Raw genomic sequence first — 19,246 nt, forward strand, 5'->3', positions numbered from 1 at the left:
AGTAAAAAAGTTCAAATTAGTTTTCCTCAGGACCATATTATAAAAAACCCTAAACAGGCAGCTATTGATTGATTTCAGTTAGTTAGTTTAGTTTCATTAATAAAATGTTAGCTAATAGTGAAAAATGTCCATCACAAGGTGACATCTTGATTTTGGTCGTTTTGTTCAACCAGTGTCCAGAATCCAACCAGATCTGATTCACTATCACAGAGGCTGAGGCTAATCAGCAAACACTCCCTCATGAGAGGCTGGGGCCAGTGAGGTTTTGATTTTATTTTAAAATGACTCTATTAAGTAATCGTTTATTATCATCAATAATTCATCTCCTCCTGTTAACCCCCTATTCCTGGTATATGATTCATCTTAAAAAAAAAAAAATGATTGTGAATATAATGTCAGACACTCAAGTCATCAAAGTCAAAATTTTCTCTCCCCTGCTGGATCTTGTAGTGGCCGTGTTCATTCATTCAGCAGCGGGGGGGGGGCGCAGGGAGCTGGTAGTGGGTCTGGTAGTGGGTCTGCTCCGGGTTGTTGTCGCTCTGTTGTGTAACATGGACATCCACGTGAATCGCCAGCAGCCCGCTGACAAACCGCGGTGTTAAGCCACGCCCACTGTCAGACTCCCTGTCCAATCACGGAGCAGATGCGAAACTCACCTGGCCAATCACCGCGGAGTGGGCGGGGTTGTGCGGACCCGGCCTCACGTTGCACAAATGTGTCAAACGCTCCTGGATAGATGACGGTGTGGCTACGTGACTGGGACATAATTAAAAAAAACATACTTCGAAAACGGCCCAGCGATCGATTTCATATATTCTTAAATTTTGGATATTGAAGCTGCATCGCAGGCATACTCGGAAAGGTAAATATTTCTCCCGAACACCAATAATTTTGAGGTGCCGTTAGCGAGTTGGCTAACTAGCTAGCTAGCTAACAACCTCGCCCACGGCACCAACCAGAGAGAACAGTGGATGTAAACAAACGGGATTTAATCGTTGTCTTGTATTTATCAGTGCTCGTGTGCAGTGTATAGCTTTAGCTGAATGCTTTACATCTACAAACAGCAAAGTGTGGCCTGGGTGTAAGCAGTAGTCAGCAGCGTGTGTTGCTACTGGGTTAGCTGAGCGACATGTCTGCCTTAAGTCTGTGGTGTGCACAGAGCTAGCGACGCTGGGCTGGCTACTGAATTAGTAACAAAAAAATGTAACTAATGCTCTAATTTCCAGTGCATGATTAACAAGTGAAGTTATCATATTCAATTTGTTAACAAGATATAAGTTTATAATACAGGGTACTAGTCGAAACGCCAGCTCATAAGACAGCTCCTGGCTTTACAGTCTTGCAAGTGCAAAGATTTTCTAATTGCATCATTTCACACTCATACGGTGTAAACATCATGTCATTCGCAGCTGGCCAGATGTGCGGCGGTTTGCACATAAATGTCTTGACTCAGTGATGAATGGCGGGTGCGCCTTAGTCTTTAGGTGGAGTAGTTGCGCTCTCTCTCAGTCTTAAGCTTGAACTTATGGTGGTTACTGAGGTTGTTGAGGTTACTGGGTTCATGTGGGGAGGGGGTAGTGAACCGTCAAAATGAGTGTCAGGTTTGTTTTGAGTGGGAACGGGTTGTGGTCTGTTGTTGAGGGCTGAAAAGCTTTTCCATTTCCAGCGGACGGGCGCAGGTAAAACAGGCATCAGTGCTGACTTTAAATGATCTCTTATATACGTTTCGTTTTTCTGTTTGTCTGTATGGTTGTTTAATTTGTAGTGATAATCTTGGTATTTGAGTTGACCTATATATACACAAGTTCTTTATATTACCTCAGCTGCATAAATATTTAGCTTGTTAGAAGTCAGTTAGCCCCTTTCAGTCTAAGTATTTCCCCCCATTAAATAATTGTTAACCTTAAGGTGTATATAGACCACATTTACATGCTGCCAGTGTAGAAATGTTATGATATAATATTGTAATTTCATAACCAGTGTCCTGTTTATATCCTGCCAAGCTTTTACGTCCATATCTGCAGGAATTTTGTTTACACTAGTGACTTGTATATGGCTCTGTAGGATTTAATTCCACCAGAGATCAAATCATGAGACGACAGAGTATCTGAGAGGCTGTTTGATGAGATGACAAGACCACTTCCTTAATTGCATTTCATCTAACTTGTTGCATCTATCTACAGTTGAAGTTGACAGTATCAAAGAGAAAATATGAACTGTGTTTTGACTCCGTGCTCAGTGGACTTACTCAGTCTGTTGGTCTTTGGCCACGAATGTTGTGTGAAAAACAGGATCCCTAAAGTGTGAAGTGTATTTGCCAAAATAGGAAATATTACCATGGTAATGTGGTACCTACAGCGTATTTTGCTTGAGCTCCTGTTTTCTTAAGATTGGAAGTTTTGATAGCCCCAGTTTTGATTTGAAAGACAAGTGCAGCAGGGTTTGCCTTATTTTACCACAACCACGACCATCTTGGCAAAAATTAAATATGACCATTTCTGATTATTATTTATCAGCTTTCAGAGTTATATTCTGGTGATATGATTGCATAATGTTATTATCACACAACTCTGCTGTCTAAATTCTAAGCAAGCTATAAATAAAAAGTAACAAAATTAGGTATTTCAGTTTTTATTTTATTCATATAAAGGGTTTGGTGTCCTGCAAAATTTTGCATAACACAGGTGCAGTTTATGTTACTTTGAAACACAGTTTCAGTTTTGTCACCTAAAAAAAGTCCATGTAAGTTCTACTTTTACAGGCGGGATGAAGTACACTCCCGCTCTGTTCAAAGTGTTCCTTATCTTTTTTTAAGGCCCCATTTAGTAATTTCATTGTTGTTTTTACAATATGAATAGCATCTGTTGATTCATATTTAATTAAGCAGTTAAATTAATAAGTTTATAGAAGGAAAAAAAAAAATTGTGTTTCATGACTTTTGATACATTCATACATATGCGCTTGTTTTACTCTTGCGTAGACAAACACAACTGATGTGTCTGAAAACATTAATAATTTCGATTTAGTTCTTGTCTTGAGTCTTGTCTTTACATTAAATGACATGTCAATCAATTGGGGAGTTGTTGTAACCCTTTTCTTACATTTGAACTTTGAACAAGAAGTCAAACTCACACATCTCTCCGCTGAGATGCAGGGGAGAAAAGTACAGATCACTAACCTGGCCCAGCACCTTGACCTTAGCATGGCCTTATCTGCTCTGTTTGTGCACTTTACAATTAAGGCAAGGCCAGAGCATCATTCCAACACCACAGTAATCATGCGTTTGTGCATGTTTTACTGGTGTTATGTCTCAAGTAATAGGGGGATAGCTTATTCACTTTGAGCTGAGCAAACTGATTATGTAATCCTGCAGTGACGACCTGATGAACGACGCAGGATATTTTCATTGCCTCCTGTTTGTGCCTCTCAGTCTTGTGACAACCAGGATTTAACCTGATTGGTGCTGCTTATAAACACCCCTAGAAACATGTACTTAGACTGTACTTAGTGATGTGTTCCATGTTTGCGCCACCATTCAAACCACCTCCATTTCAACATTGAATCGAACCACACTCCTATCTGTAATTATGTTTTTGTTATACTGTACATAATAGCATTTCTCCATGTCAAAATTGTATCCTCACTAGTCAGAATAATAATGAAAGATATCTACAATGACATGCTTACTTGTAAAATCCTTTGATTGTACGAGTCAAAACAAAATTTAATATATCTAAAAATTCTTAGAAAGCATAAGTAGTTGTTTTAACATTTAATAGGATATGCTGGACACATCCTGTGAATATATAATTCATCTTCTTAATAGTCAAAATTAACATTTCTGATATTCACCATGACATTCTTCCTAGGACAAATTATGTCAATTTAGCCATTTTTTTTGTATTTCAATGTCAGATATCCACAATTAAAAGAAACATCTCTTTTCAGATATATACAATCAAATTTTATACTAGTTATACTTTTAATATCAGATATCCAACATGAAAAGCCATTCCAGTTATCCATAATTTAATTTTGAATATCCAAAAATTCAGTGTGTCTAGTAAAAATTTCATCCCAGAAATCTACAGTTCTTATTATGACTACTAAAAATGCAGCTGCAGATATCTACCATTAGAATTTTGACTAGAAACTATGCAGTTGCGGATATCCACAAATTGTTGTGGATATCTGTTGACAGGTAGGACGCCATAATTAAAATCACAACAAGTAACAATTCAAACACACTAGTAACAAAGATATTAGAAATTTTCCTAATAAGAATTGTAAAAATTGTAAATTGTAAAAAAAAAAATTGTAATTATGGTATCTGAAACTAAAAGCCCAATACACATGAATGGTAATGGTAATGGTAGTGATGTTATTACAAGGTGTATTGTCCCACTGCCCCGTGCACTACTTCATGATGTGGTAGCTGCAGTTTATGTTCATTTATCACTGTTATTAAGATTGCTGAAAAAAGGCTGGCAAAAAGACAGTTGATTTGAGAGAGCAAATACATTACCTCAATTTCCTTTATAATGTCATGTTACATCGTAAATGCTGAACACTGGGTCTGATCTAAAGCCTGTTTGGGAGGGGTTTCTCTTTGTCTGTAAATATTTTAATAAGATGTGTCATTTCTAAATGTCTGTAACTCCCAGGGGGTCTGAGCTGCAGACAACCTGCAGGAAAGACAAGGAAAAATTCTCTGCAGGCGTCAGCTGTTATGTAACTGATAATCATGTAATTATTGTGCTTTTGTTGGTGTGTAATGACTGGTATCTGGCAGAATCGTACCTGGACCTGGCAGTGCTGATGGATGGAATGTGTAGCTCATAGATGATGGGAATGAGTCAGACAGCAGTGAGTCACTTTGATGGTCAGATCATCCAATAGTGTTAGATAACAAGGCAGATTGTGTTTGTTCGCATTTGTAAAATTGAAAAAATTGTCTTATTGCACAGAAAATTTTATTTGTTTACAAGTGATTATAGTTTTAAAAATGTTTTTCTTTTACACATCTATGGCTCCTCTGCCACATATTTGACATATCTTCATTTATTCATATAATTAGTGTTTTCCACACCTCGGTTGACTCAAGCACAAAGGCAAGTAATTACATTAATGATGGTTGTGTTTTGTTAAGTTAAAGGCCGTGCCTGCAGATTGCACACCCAAATTGAATGCCAAAGGCATTAAAGTTATGAATTGTACCTGTCCTTTTCCTGATTATGATAATTCAGCGTGGCACTTGAGTCACAGGTTATATAACATCTTTGGAAAACTATTGTCTCTTTCTGAAGTTTGTCTACAGTTGCATTTTTAACTCACAGTATGATTGATATCTGACAGCACATTTTTGTGTATAAAATGAATGTTGATTTCTGATAATGTTAACTGCAACAACAAGATACCATAAAGAATAGTGGACTGTTGTATATTGCAGGGCTTTGTGCAGGTTGCTTAGCAGCTATGGTGACATGATATTTCCTCCTGAGGCTCTGAGGTTTCTGGTCTCTGGTTTCTTGTTTCCAGTCCCACAAACAAACACTCTGGCCGCTACTGTTTTGAACAAACCAACAGTCTCACATTTTCAACTGACAAAAGATGGAGGACAGTCCCATCACTATTTTTTAGCTTGTCTTAGCTTATCTTAGCTGGTTGGTCACCGCCTGCAGCTAGTTCTTCCATGCTGTAAATTAGAGGTGGGCGATCTGACGATTTTACATCGTGATTGATCTCGAAGACGTCCATGACCTACTTTTCAAGTGAATCGTAGAGATCATGACATTTTAGTGTCACACAACTAAAGTCAGTCTACCCTAATAATGTGGATTGACACTACGTTCACAAACCAACAGAATTCTCTCCTAAATGCCTATACTGATTGGCCAAATCATATCATGTGACTATCATGGAGTCTCTTTTATGTGTGACGTATTTAAAAATCAATTCAGTGCGAGCTAGCAGCATGACAGATGAGGATCTGGTGCCAAAAACAGTTTCTATGTCAGTATTGTGGGAGTGGTTCAGCTATGCACAGTCAGATTTATGTCAAAGTTACGTGTAAACTTTGTTTGGCTGCACTTCTGGAGATAATGAGACAAATCTATTTAACCACCTGTGTGTGTTAAAAAGATTGTAATGTGATTTTTGAGATGATCACCCATGCTTGAATTAAATCCTGAAAAAGTTCTGATACAGTTTCTTACCATCTCCCTTTATTTCCCTCTGTCCTGCAGTGCTCAAGGCAGACATCCACCTTACAGCCAACATCCAGCCCTGATTGAACGAACACTAATTTATTGTCACCACATGGAACCCATTTCCTCTGTTGAACATATGAAGACCCTTCCCAACCTCTGTAATCGGACAAATTACTACTGATGTGTGACCAAAGTACGGACATGCCTGGGGTTGACAGCGGTCCAGATGGGGAGGAGCCTGCGTTACCATCAGCTGCAGGAGAAGGTGAAGGGGAGGAAGGGGTGACGTCAGGGCAGCAGGACGGAGGGGCGCAGTCCGAGGGCCTAAGAGGGGAGGAGAGCGGAGCTTCAGGTGGAGAGGTGGGGCAGGAAGATGAGGAGATGACTAGTGGTTCACATGACCTCTCTTCCTCGGCCAATCACAGCCCTGGGAGCGCCACTGGATCCACCTCAGTTTCAACCAAGAGGTATTGACATAGGTGTTGGTGTGAATATCAACATGCAGTGTTTTGATGCATCCATGTAAGAATTTTGACACCAATTTTGACACCTTTTTTAGTATCAACTTATTACAACTCTCAGAACACGGCAGAGTGATAAAAACACATCCAACAGAACAAGACACGGAGCAGTCAGACGATCAAAGAGGTTGTTACAAGTTTAGCCAGATTACTGAAATTACCACAGATTTTTGGAGATAAAAATGAACATCAGCACGCCCATAATGTTGCTATTGCACAGGAAAACCGAGAACACATGGCTACCGTAACAAGGTTAGGTCAAAGATAAGGCAGGAGGATGGTCTGTAAACTGTTTGGGTTGTTATTTTATTTTATTTTATTTTATACTGTTTGTCTTTGGTTTCTCTTCCAAATACCTTTATAAAAAGCAATAACACCAGTTACTACAGCTACAAAAACAAACAATTTATCTTTTTCCGCCAGTGTTGGTGACTGTGATGCTTTTCAGCAGCTGATGTTGAAGATGAAACAATCCTTGAACACAAGGAAAAGTTACAATGAGTCTCTTTCACAGCTGCTAGCTGTGAAATCTTAAGTGGATAGCAGGTTTTCATAAAAAAAATTAAAAAATATAGAAAATCACTGTGTTTAATGAGCATTAAATCCTCTATGTCGTCTCCTGTGTGTGTGACTTAAATATGTGCATTGTCTCTGACTGTGTAGCAGTGAGCATGCTGATGGTGGCAGAGGGCAGGCCCACAGAGAAGTGATGATCACTGTGGCTGAGATGAAGAAGAGGCTTCCATCAGACAAACGAAGTCGCAGCAAAGCCAGCACAGTGGAGGCCTTACATTATGCGCTCAACTGTGTCAAACAAGTGCAAGGTAACCCAGATAAACTGACAGCTGGATTCATTTGTTATTCTTAGAAACAGAGAAACAGTTTTGTTTTTTCTTTGATACCAGAGTAGTGTTAAAGCTGTTTCTCCACCAGGCCTGATATCAGACGGCGTTGCTTTACAGCAGCATGTGTTTGTGTTGTCCCCTGTAGCCAACAGCGAATACTACACACTGCTGATGAGAAATGGCCAGGATGAGAGGAGAGATGCCACCGTTTGCACCCTGGAGGAGTTGGAAAGAGTCACCTCTGAACACACCCTTAAAAACACGGTACACACTCACGAACAGACACACACAAACACACTGATGAGAACTGATGCTGGTTCACTTTATTGCCATAATTTATCACTGAAAACACACACACATAACCTATGGAGGATTTGATCTTTTCTTCTATCACATCTGTATTAAAGGCTCCATCACTCACTTGCATACATGCATGCACGTATACATTTATTTTTGCCTCACACCTGGGCGTGTGTGTGAGTGTATGTGTGTTTACTGCTTTATGTGTGTCTGTGACTTGGCTTGCTTGTGTGCGTGTGTCTTTCTACATGTGCGTGCGTGCGTCTCTATGTATCTGTGTGTAGGACTCCTTCTTGGTGGTCTTCTCCCTGTCGAGTGGACGCGTGCTGTACGCGTCGGAGCAGGCTCCCAGCATCCTGTGCTGCAAGAGGAAGTTCCTGGAGTCGGCCAAGTTTGTGGAGCTGCTCTTCCACCAAGACGTTAATGTCTTCTACGCACACACGGCTCAGCCGCACCTCCCACCCTGGAGCAACTCGCACACAGGTGTGTTTGTAACACATTTTGGACATTTTCAGTTTATTACTATATTTTAGGTTAAGGCCAAGAATGAACTTTCAAGCTCAAATTTTTAATATAGGTTTAATTTAATTGTTTTAATTTAAATTTAATTTTATATCAGCCTGTGTTGGCCGCTTTAACAGCCAAATATCAACTTACTGAGTCTAAAGATCTAACATGAGTCTAACATTTTATGGATTCTTTAACTTTACATTTTACTTCTTTTAATTTAATTTTTTCTGCACATAACAGTGATTTTTAGTTTTTGTTGTAGTTTTTGTATGAGTGTGTTTTATAAATAACAAATAACACACTTTTCTCTGTTGCTTATGTCTACAGCAGGGGTTCTGTTTGACTGTGCCCAGGTCAAGTCATTCTTCTGCAGAATCAGGTCAGTATTTTGATTCTGTTAAGAGACTTTCCTGTGCTAGACCTCCATAAATCTGTGATTTCACAATAACAGAATCTTTCTTGGATGAGCGCAAAAGTTGAATTCCTCACATACTTGCAGAACAGTATCAGAAATGCTCTGCAGTTATGTCTGCTAATGGATGTTAGTAAAGCACAGCTGAAGGTCACTTTTTAAAGCTCCTCCTCATGCATCCTGATATCACCATGGGATTTTTTTTAATGAGCTATACAGTAAAACCGTAAAGATACAAGTCAAACAACATATATTGATACCAACAGGTGCTGAAGTAGGTAGAAATGACTATTCACTTTGTTTCCTGTAAGGCTTCTACCAGTGTTTGTCCTTGATTAAAAAGTTTAAAGTCTAATTTTCATCTGTGATCACAGTGGAAATTAAAATCCAAGTATATATTTTAGGGGTGGAAAGGACCGTGAGGGTGAGATGCGCTACAACCCGTTCCGAATCACACCTTACCTGCTGAACGTACAAGGAACAGGAAGCAGTGGGGAGGAGGAGGAGCCGTGCTGCCTGGCGCTGGCTGAACGCATCATATCTGGATATGAAGGTACAGTTATCATCACCAAAAACTGGACCTGACACAACCGAACCTGCCAAGTGAATAGTTAGCAACAAGTAATTTACTTTTTTAGGTGCACTACAGCTAGGACATGTTGGGGTGCATTTTAAAATTCTTTTTCAAGATATATATCCAGTTTTATGCTTATCCACACCCACCCCAGAGATGGTTTTTGTGTTACTTATGCTTGATTCACTACCTTTGTGTATTCCTGCTATGCACCAATTTTTATCCTGAGGCATATGTAGAGGTATATGTACTTACCCACTGTCCCACTGAGAGTCCTGATGTTTATAATATTCATTCATGCAGCACCTCGGATCCCCATGGACAAGCGCATCTTCACCACCACACACTCCCCTGGCTGTGTGTTTCTGGAAGTGGATGACAGGTCGATACAAACACTTGCACAACCAGAGTTTACATTAAGCTATAAAGTGGCAATGTGCTGATGAAACTAATTTAATGGGTGTTATCCACAGGGCTGTGCCGTTGCTAGGATACCTTCCTCAGGATCTGATTGGCACTTCGCTGCTGACTTGTATTCATCCAGAGGACCGGCCCCTCATGCTGTCGATGCACCGCAAAGGTACTTGTTCAGTAAAGATGGGGACCAAAAAAAATTATTTTTTTGATAATTAATTGATTTGTAGAAATACAACACATACACACAGTTTACTTAGGGTTGTTGATTGTGACCAATCAGTCTTCATCCCTCTCTTGTTTTTCACTTGAACTCTTGATGCCATGTGTAGTGTTGAAGTATGCGGGCCAGCCTCCGTTTGAGCACTCTCCGGTGCGTCTGCGCTGTCAGAACGGAGACTACATCACCTTGGACACCAGCTGGTCGAGCTTCATCAACCCATGGAGCCGCAAGGTGGCCTTTATAATCGGACGGCATAAAGTCAGGACGTAAGTGTTTTCTTCACAAGTAAAGCCTTAGTGCTTTCTATGTTCTCAAGTGGTTGGATTGGCGTTTGCATGGTCTGTCCTATAACCCACCTGTTTTACAGGAAAGTGCTGCAGCAGCATTGTTATTGCTGAGAAACTAGTTAAATTAAATGACATTGCTGTGCTTTTGTCTTTGTCTGTAGGAGTCCGCTGAATGAGGATGTGTTTGCTGCCCCGACTAAGGAGGATTTTCCAGTCACTCATGAGGAAATTAAAGATCTGCAAGCAAAGATCTACAAGCTTTTCCTGCAGGTGATTATGTCTTTTTCAAAAAATTAACAAGAATGTTAATCATTCAAATTAATGAAATCTATATTATATTTATCAGAAAAAGAATTGCAGGTTGTAGATTCATTCATACTGAGATTAACTTGCGTCTGTGTATGTGATTGTGAAATGAATCCTTTGGGTTTTCTTGGGTGGTGATATAAGTAAGAGTTTGTAACACAAAACTTTTTTTTTTTGCTGCTCAACTTTTTTATGTCTAAAAGAATAAGCAGACAAATCAATCCTGAGAGTAACTTTAACATGCAGACCCAGATCACACACATGTCCATGTGTGTTTTTCCACTTTTAATACAAACACACATATACTGAACATAGATATACACCCTTGTTACTGATTTAAATGCCTCCCATTCATATGTAATTCAAGCACACCCTGATAGACTGATCTTTTCTGTGTATTTATGTGTATTCTGTTCTTTGTGTGTTTGTGTATTTGAGAGTTCCCTCACTTCTTTGTGTTGCTTCTCCTCAGCCGGTCCACAACAATGGTTCCAGTGGTTATGGCAGCTTGGGAAGTAACGGCTCTCATGAGCATTACATCAGCGTAGCTTCTTCAAGTGACAGCAACGGTAACCTATGGGAGGACTCACACCGGGAACCGGTGAGACAGCACAGTGACATCACTTGTCAGGAAGCCAATGGTAGCGCATTTGCTCTTGCCAAGGTTATCGTACTGATACATGGTGTGTGTGTTCCTGCAGATGACTTTGCAGCAGATCTGTGCTGATGTGAACAGAGTGAAGAGTTGGGGGAAGCAGCCGTATCTGGAGTCCAGCCACAAAATTGCTCTTCTAGGCAAACCTGCCACAGGTAAATCAATCCCAAACATACTCAATATTAAACATTAACAATATGCTTTATATTATATGGTAACACTGGCTAAAATTGCCATTTATTCCCCCAGCACGTCTGCCCCCCTCAGCCTCCAACCCTGAAGTCAGAGATCGTGAAGAAAGCAGGAAGCAAACACACATTCCCTCCTATCAGCAAATCAACTGTGTGGACAACATCATCAGGTGTGTGGTGGTTGCATCGATGCGCCACTCTTACATCATATCATTTTATTACGTGATAGAGCACCTAATTCCTTTCACACTTTTGTGTTTGCAGATATTTGGAGGGCTGCACAGGTCCGGCCCTTAAGCGTAAGAGTGAATCTCATTCTCTGGCCACCTCTTCCTCCTCATCCTCTACCTCAGAAGACGACAAGCCAGCGGCAGCCACTGACACAGCTCAGGCCAGGACAGATGGTATAAACACACAAACACATGCAGTCTTCTCTTTCTGTAATATTTCTTGCAAAAGCAACATTAACCGATCCTCGTCTTGTTTCTCCTGTGTCCAGTGGTGGTGTTGAACAGTGAGGTGTCGGTGGGCCCTTCAGCTGCTGCTGTAGTGGGAGCGCCTCTGACAGATCTCACCATGTCCACCAAGGCCATGAGCGTGGTCTCAGTCACCAGCCAGTGTTCATACAGCAGCACCATTGTACATGTGCCGCAGCCTGAGTCAGGTACATAAACACACCCATTCATCATTTTAACAAAAGTCTTACTTAACTTACCTAAAATCTCTGCATCACTCTCGTTTAGGAATTTTTGAGCAGTGAGGAAAAAAAACTTGTAAACTGTCTGTTGAACTATAAAAAAATTATTTTCTTGATGTTCTCCAACAGAGGCTACGGCACTGGAGGATGCACCAATGGGCAGTGAGCCTGCTGATGCTGTTCCCACCCCTGTCCGTCCAGCTCCAAGCCCTGCCACAGAGGAGCGAAGGTTTGTAGGTCTCACCAAAGAAGTGCTGTCAGCTCACACCCAGAAGGAGGAGCAAGAGTATGTGGACCGCTTCCGCCATCGCATCCTCCAGAGCCCCTACAGCTCTTACCTGCAGCTGGACAACAGCTCGATGGCTCACTCCCACCACCCAGGTATGTATTTACTCGTTGAAATAACAAGCAGCAGGTGTAGTAATGTTTAGAAAGCTGTCTGATATAATGAATGCTGAATAAGATTTGAGTTCCTCGCACCATAGGTGATTACCTGCGTCCATTGAGTGCTGGTGGTTGGAACCGCTCTAGGAGAGGAAAGCCCAGACACAAGCGCCCCAAACCCCAGGGTTCCTCAGACAGCTACGCCTCCCCACCTGGCCCCCCTTGCCGTGTCCTTGACTCTTCCTGGCCCTCCTCTGAGTCCTCCCAGCCCCGGATGGGGGCTCCGTACAGCCAAACATCTCCACTCCATGCGCAATTCTTCCCTATGATGGTGACTCCGCCTGGCCCAGAGCAACCAGCCAGACCACAACAGGTGGCTGGATCAACACCCGTAGTCCTGCAGCCGCCAGACCAAACCCAGCCCAGCTACAACTTCAACATCATTCAGTCCACTCAGACCCTGCCAGGCATGCAACCAATCCAGATGGAGCCCGTTCAAAATCTGCAGAATATCCAGAACCTTCACACCATGCAGCCCATGGCTCCAGCCCAGAGCATCAATCCTTACGTAGCTCCGATCATGGCTGTCATCCTGCCCAACTACCCAACTTTCAGTGCGGGTTACCCGTCCATTTATCCACCGTCCACTCTCACCATGATGCCCCAGACTCCCATCACCATGACAGGCTTTGCCCCTGGAAACGCCCCCTTCCCACAGTTCCAAGTCCAGCCTGGCCCCCACACTATGACCTCCCCAGACCCTCTGCTTTGCTCACCCAAACCCAGCTCCTCTGTCGGGGAGGAAGAGGAGGCGGCTGGGCCTCGGGCTTTATTCTCCAGTTCTCGGTCAAGTTCTCCACTGCAGCTCAACCTGCTGCAGGAGGAGCTGCCCAAGCCGAGTGAAGGTCAGAGCAGCACTGGACACAACCACGCCGAGAGCCACCATGAAAAACATGCCAACGAGGTGAGTTGCTGTCTGTCAACCTTCACCTTCAACATGCCTACTTTCTTACAACTTTGTTCTTCAGGTTTCAAAGATGTACATCTCCTATCAGTCTGTCAGTAGAGGGATTTTTATACATACCCAGTACAGTACATGTAGATGTACAGTGCAAACAGCTCCAGTTGAATTCTGGTTTAGTTCTGACCGTTAAACCTTTTCCTTACTCAGGGTGACGTCCCCAGTGAGTCTGGGAACCATGATGCTCAGTCTACATCCAGTGAGCTGCTTGACCTGCTGCTGCAGGAGGATGCCAGGTCAGGGACCGGCTCCAACGCCTCAGGGTCTGGATCAGGAGAGTCTGGAGGCTCACTGGGATCTGGATCTGGATCTGGATCCAATGGAACCTCCACATCTCACACTGGTAAGAGGAAAAAAAAACAGGCCCATCCTTTTACAATGTTTGTGAAACTCATTCATGTTTGTTACAGTTATCGTGATGTTGTCTTTTTAGCACATTAATAATATAAAAATATGAGATATTATTATTTTTATTATAATATAATATTATTGTTTTTGCATTTTTTTTTTTAAATTTATTTTAACCTTTTTAGCTGAGAATGAGCAATAAATGTGTGCACCAGCTACCGGCTATCATGTTCATGTTATTACAAATTTTCTCACAGAAAGATACTTTATGAAACTACTAATATCCATACAAATGATGTTGTTGTATTATGATTCCTTAGTATAATATTTGATTTTTGTCAACCCTCTGCCCCAAATTGGTGAGAAAAAATAATATGAAAGTTTGGGGTTTTTTTCTTTTTTTTTGGAGTCGTTGCAAAAATGTAAAAACTACAGTTAAGGACAGTGACTGACAGATCTCTTGATGGATTACAGGCAGCAGCAACAGCAGCAAATACTTCGCCAGCAATGATTCATCAGACACATCACGCAAAGCCCGCAAGAGCCAGGAACCACCAGCAGAGCACCAACACAGCTTTGACACTCGCGTGGAGAACTCGCTGTGGAGCATGATCCAGCACACACCTGAGCGAGTCATGATGACGTACCAGATCCACACCAGGTACACACACTGACACTACTCTTTGTGTTTCCATTCCACTCCTGATAAACACAAGAAAATCAGTGTTGTTCAAACAGTTGATAGTTGTTGGGAAATGCCTGCTTTGGCATCACAGATTGAAATCTGGCCAGAAAAGGAACAGAAACATGTTAAATGTTGATTGACCCTTGAAACATGGAAATATTTTCACCCAATTCAGAGTTTCTCTTTTTGGGAAAAATGTCTTTCAAAAGCAATAATCTCTTACATTATATGTAGATTATACTGAATAAAAGAAGATGCCCCCTTTTGCCATGCTTGTTTTTGGAAAGTAAACTCTGAAAACCAAACACTTGTACCAGCATTAGCATTTCTTTCCATTTTATAATCTCAAAGAAATTCAGCTTTTACTCGTGGATTCAACAGTTTGGTGATTTCAAAAGCTTTCAGTGGAAGTCAAGTAAAATCAAAGACATCCCTTCATTCCTTTTTTTTGTGAGCCCGTCTTTTTGAAGTTCAACACCCTGTTAATCTTTTGACGTTAAAGCTCTTTGAAATGGCCGGTTTTGAGACCATGGAAACATTAGGGTTTCTAAGATGGCATTTCCATACCATCCATTTCCAAGACTGGCTTACCATAATTTTCATGACACCATATGACAGTTGCTTCATGACTCTGCTCCTCTGATAGCTTTGATTCATCAACATCCTAGGTATCTCTCGAACCTGATTTAAGAGGCAAACTGTTTGCCTGTATCTGTTACTCCTGGCCCCAGAGCGTCCAGCTGTAGCTGTGTAAGAGAACTCTTGTTCTGCGGGCGCCATCTCCTGATTGGATAGAGTAATGTCATCAGCGACTAGCATGAAACTAAGGGGACCCCACCACACACCCACAAACAAATACACAAGCAAACAGTGACGTCACCGTTTAGGCTGTTAGTGAGTGCACGTGCAGCTGTAGACCTACTTATCTAAGGGTCCTGAGGGTCATCACTAAAGCTTCGGTGCAGAAGAAAACCTTAGCATGAGTCCTAAGTTCTACATCTGTTTATAAGTGCAAGATCCAGGTAAATTAAGACACTCGTGACAAGGTGAACATGAATGACACAATCTATGACGCTCCTGATCATGTCTGATCCTTGAATGTGAGACAATCCCAATACCGGTCTTTTTTTTTTTTTTTATGTCTATACCATTTCCACATTTTTAAAACTCCTATGTCCTTGTTTTATTTTACTTACAGGGACCAGAATGAGGTGTTAGCAGAGGACAGGGAGAAGCTCCGGGTGCTTCAGCCTCTCCAGCCTTGGTTCAGCCAGGAGCAGAGGGAGGAGCTAGCTGAGGTCCATCCCTGGATCCAGCAGCATACTATCCCACAGGAGATAGACACACAGGTTGAGATCTTCACTGAGTCACCACAAACAAATTTGGGTTTTGTTTTTGACCACCAGAACAGCTTTTAACATGTCTTTGTGTTTGTCAGGGTTGTGTGACCTGCAGCTCAGCAGCAGGAGTGGCCCACTCCCCTCACCCACCTGCCCCAGATAGCTCGTCACCTCTGGAGAACCCTCAGCAGGACTCCATGGGGCCTGTGGTGGACACCTGAGAGACCTCGAACCCAAAACAACCACCACCACTCAATTTGCAGCGATCCTGCCCTGCCAGAGACCCACCCAGAAAGTCCCACCATGCATCTCTTCTGACCAATCAAGAGGAATGGGTTCCTATGCTTTAGGTTGAACTTTAACTTGTTTTGTAAAGGTATAGGATGCTGGACCACGCTCTGAGGAACGGACAAGACAAAAGAGACAGCATGTTCACTGGCATTTTTTCAGTCAACCTAATGCGACTGCCTTTATAGGACCATGAATATTTTACCTCTATTCTTGTGTTTATAGAGCCCCTGTTGGGGTTTAGTTTGTATTCAAGACTGACCAGATCCTTGAGCAGCTGGTCGATGAATATGAGCACTATGTACTTGCAGCCAGTGTGTTGGATGGGTGTGACGGGGTGACAAGACAAAGACAGTGCTGGCCCAGTTTGAGTATCAAAACACACAACTGACTCTTCTCCACTGATGAGGTGTGCAGGTTGTACAGTACCACATGTGTGCGTACCACATCAACTCCTTCAGTGACATAGTAACTTACCATGGGTGACACATGGTAGATTTTTTTCCTTATGGACACTAAGACAAAGACACATGTGCTGCTCTCTATTTTTAATGTTCAGATTTGAATCTTGTAAGTTAATTGTTACTGGAGTGTTTTCTCCTATTCCATAGATTGCTTTCCTTTTGTCCAGAGCATCAGTTTTTATGTTACTCTGACTCATGAACAACAGCAAACATCTTTATTGTTTGAAATTGAATTTAGTGCAACCACGTAAATCCACCCCAGTGCTTGAAACATCCTGTAGCGAGTCCTTTCTCAACCCAGTATCCTGTCTGGTCATCACCCTACAGTACCTGTAGGTTACCTCTAATTGTAAACAGACACAGCGTGGCCCCAAATGTCCTCTGATCCTGGGTTTACTAACTGATTGAATTTCCTCTTTGACTCCGTGTCGCTGTCTGTTTGACTGGCTGTGTGTTTGTGTGAAAGAGAGGGGCAGAGAGGAACTGACATTATAGTTTGTATTGTATTCAGATTGCAGGCGAGCTTGTGAATGTATGTGTGCATGAGTGTGTACGTGTGCATGAGTGTGTACATGCTGACTGAATGCAAACTGCTTCCTTCGACACAGTTGTCCAAGAGTGCAGGACAGACCAGGGTTTTCTACCGTTTTTAGATCGTGAGTATATTACAATACCATGTATTTTATAGAAAATGTACACAAAACAAACTTCACGAAATGTATAAAAAGCCATTTGTCTTGATTTCAGGGACTGTTTGTGACACAAAGGAATGAATAAATGAACTATGACCTAACATGTACTTAAGTGTGATTGTCTTATAAGCACATTACACAAAAAATAAGTCATACCTTACCCACTATTATTTACCGAGTATAAGTAAGTTTAGTAAGTTTAAGTATAAAGCACATTGCAGGTTTTTAAGGCTGATCCTGATATTTTGTAGACTTTGTATCTTTCCTTTTGTTTTTTTTGTTAGTTTTTTATGTAAAATTAATCAATTTTAATTTATTAACTATACTTCAGACCATGTGGAGTGAGTGTTTAAATTAACAGACAAAAATATAATTGCTTGGTTAAATGAATTAAAGAAATGTGAAAAACAAGAAATAAAAATAATTTTACGTGGGGTTGCACTTGGGTATTAGAGCAGAATCGTCATCTCAGCACTTTTAAAATCCTGGCTACAGCTCTGATCACAACACACACAAGCTCAGCTGCATGAAGCTGCTTTCGTCACTCCTACAATGCACTGCTTCTTTATTAATGATAGGAAATCCTTAGTCCTAATCCTAAATTCCCTTCCAGACATGTTCCAAGATATATACAAATAATGATTTGTATCGGATTCGGTTTTTCCATTAAAAATAAAAACATTCAGTTACCTGGTTAGAAAAAAAATGAAAACTTCAGAATCTGTGAATTTTCAAGTACTTTTCATGTCAGAAATGTACTACTGCATACAAGATGTCCCCTGCATCACTAAAAATCCATTCTCAGTGTATGTGCACTAGAGGCTTCACAGAAGTTGCCTGTTGGACAGGGATTGGCTTCCTAGTTCGCCCGTACACCCTCGCTTTTAACTCAGATTTTTGATGAGCACAGAGGAACTTTCCACTTATAGCACATGAATTAAGTGGGATCGCTGCAAATGCAATCTCACTATATGTTCTTCTGAGGTTCAAAAATTCTTTATTATTCCAGCGTTTTCTGATTCAGATCTCCATCTAGATGCTTCAACATTCAAACAAAGTGTTCAGCTCAATGTGGACATTGTCAGATATACTCAGTTTTATGTTATATTTCATACTTAGCAAAAATATTTAGTGTTTTTCTGACATTTTTCACATTAAAATGAATGGATGTGATGTTAAAAAAAGTTCTCTACAACTTTTCATGCGTTTTTCAACCCTTTCTACTCATTTATACTTTCAGCTAGAAAGTCCGTTCAAAAGTTGTCTCGAACTTTTAAATCCCATTCCTAGTTTTTACACAGTGACAGTTCAAGCTTCATGAACGTTTCTGCACCTTTTCAGGCTTTTACATCAGTGTGTATGGTCTGAAAAATTTATGTTTAACTCATCCTGGGGGCCACAAATTTTAGTGTACACATGTAATTTTTTTTTGCCAGATTGTAGGCAAATTTGTCTTTTTTCACACAATGTGACTATCAAAGCACAGTGACTCACAGAATTTGAACTATGAGCTTGAAAGTGGCAGGCGTACCATCCAACTGCCCCATTCAGTCCAGCGTAAACTGACACCAGAAAGTAAAACAGGAAGCAGGCCATTTTTAAAATCGCTGCACAGGCCACATTTTTCACACCACAGACAAACACTTCATATCACTGGGTTCAGCACCATCTCCTCTCCTCTCCTCTCCTCTCCTGTCACCATAATCCCTGTTTTTAAGCAGGTGCAACTAAGCCGATACCATCACTATGGAAACTATAAACTGCAGCTGGGCAGACACACACGATTCAGATCAGCTGATGAGACTCGTACAAACAGGTAATCACACTGACACAGATAAACAGACACACAGAGGTACATATAGGTGCACACTCCTGCAAAT

The 19,246-nt window shown here is 41.3% G+C and overlaps 1 protein-coding gene across 3 annotated transcripts; it reads left to right on the plus strand.

Moving 5' to 3' along the window:
- The first annotated feature begins 716 nt into the window (after positions 1–716).
- per3 (period circadian clock 3) lies at positions 717–17,473 on the plus strand. 3 transcript variants are annotated; one of them, XM_071493644.1, is made up of 22 exons: positions 717–862; positions 6,246–6,676; positions 7,394–7,554; positions 7,721–7,839; positions 8,160–8,358; positions 8,713–8,764; positions 9,202–9,350; positions 9,675–9,753; positions 9,845–9,951; positions 10,118–10,274; positions 10,457–10,565; positions 11,074–11,202; positions 11,303–11,411; positions 11,506–11,617; positions 11,712–11,851; positions 11,947–12,111; positions 12,274–12,525; positions 12,630–13,492; positions 13,700–13,892; positions 14,372–14,558; positions 15,781–15,931; positions 16,021–17,473. In XM_071493644.1, the coding sequence occupies exons 2-22, from the start codon at positions 6,390–6,392 to the stop codon at positions 16,141–16,143; spliced, it is 3,843 nt and encodes a 1,280-aa protein (XP_071349745.1). In that variant the 5' UTR covers positions 717–862; positions 6,246–6,389; the 3' UTR covers positions 16,144–17,473. The 3 variants fall into 3 exon arrangements, with proteins under 3 accessions (XP_071349745.1, XP_071349744.1, XP_071349743.1); XM_071493643.1 differs by lacking the exon at positions 717–862 and having other exon boundaries at positions 6,252–6,676; positions 8,716–8,764; XM_071493642.1 differs by lacking the exon at positions 717–862 and having other exon boundaries at positions 6,252–6,676; positions 7,397–7,554.
- The last annotated feature ends 1,773 nt before the right edge of the window (positions 17,474–19,246 follow it).

This window comes from Trachinotus anak, unplaced genomic scaffold (genome assembly GCF_046630095.1).
Source record: "Trachinotus anak isolate AG129_WGS33_773 ecotype Australia unplaced genomic scaffold, CSIRO_AGI_Tana_v1 ptg000013l, whole genome shotgun sequence".
Classification (NCBI taxonomy): Eukaryota; Metazoa; Chordata; class Actinopteri; order Carangiformes; family Carangidae; genus Trachinotus; species Trachinotus anak.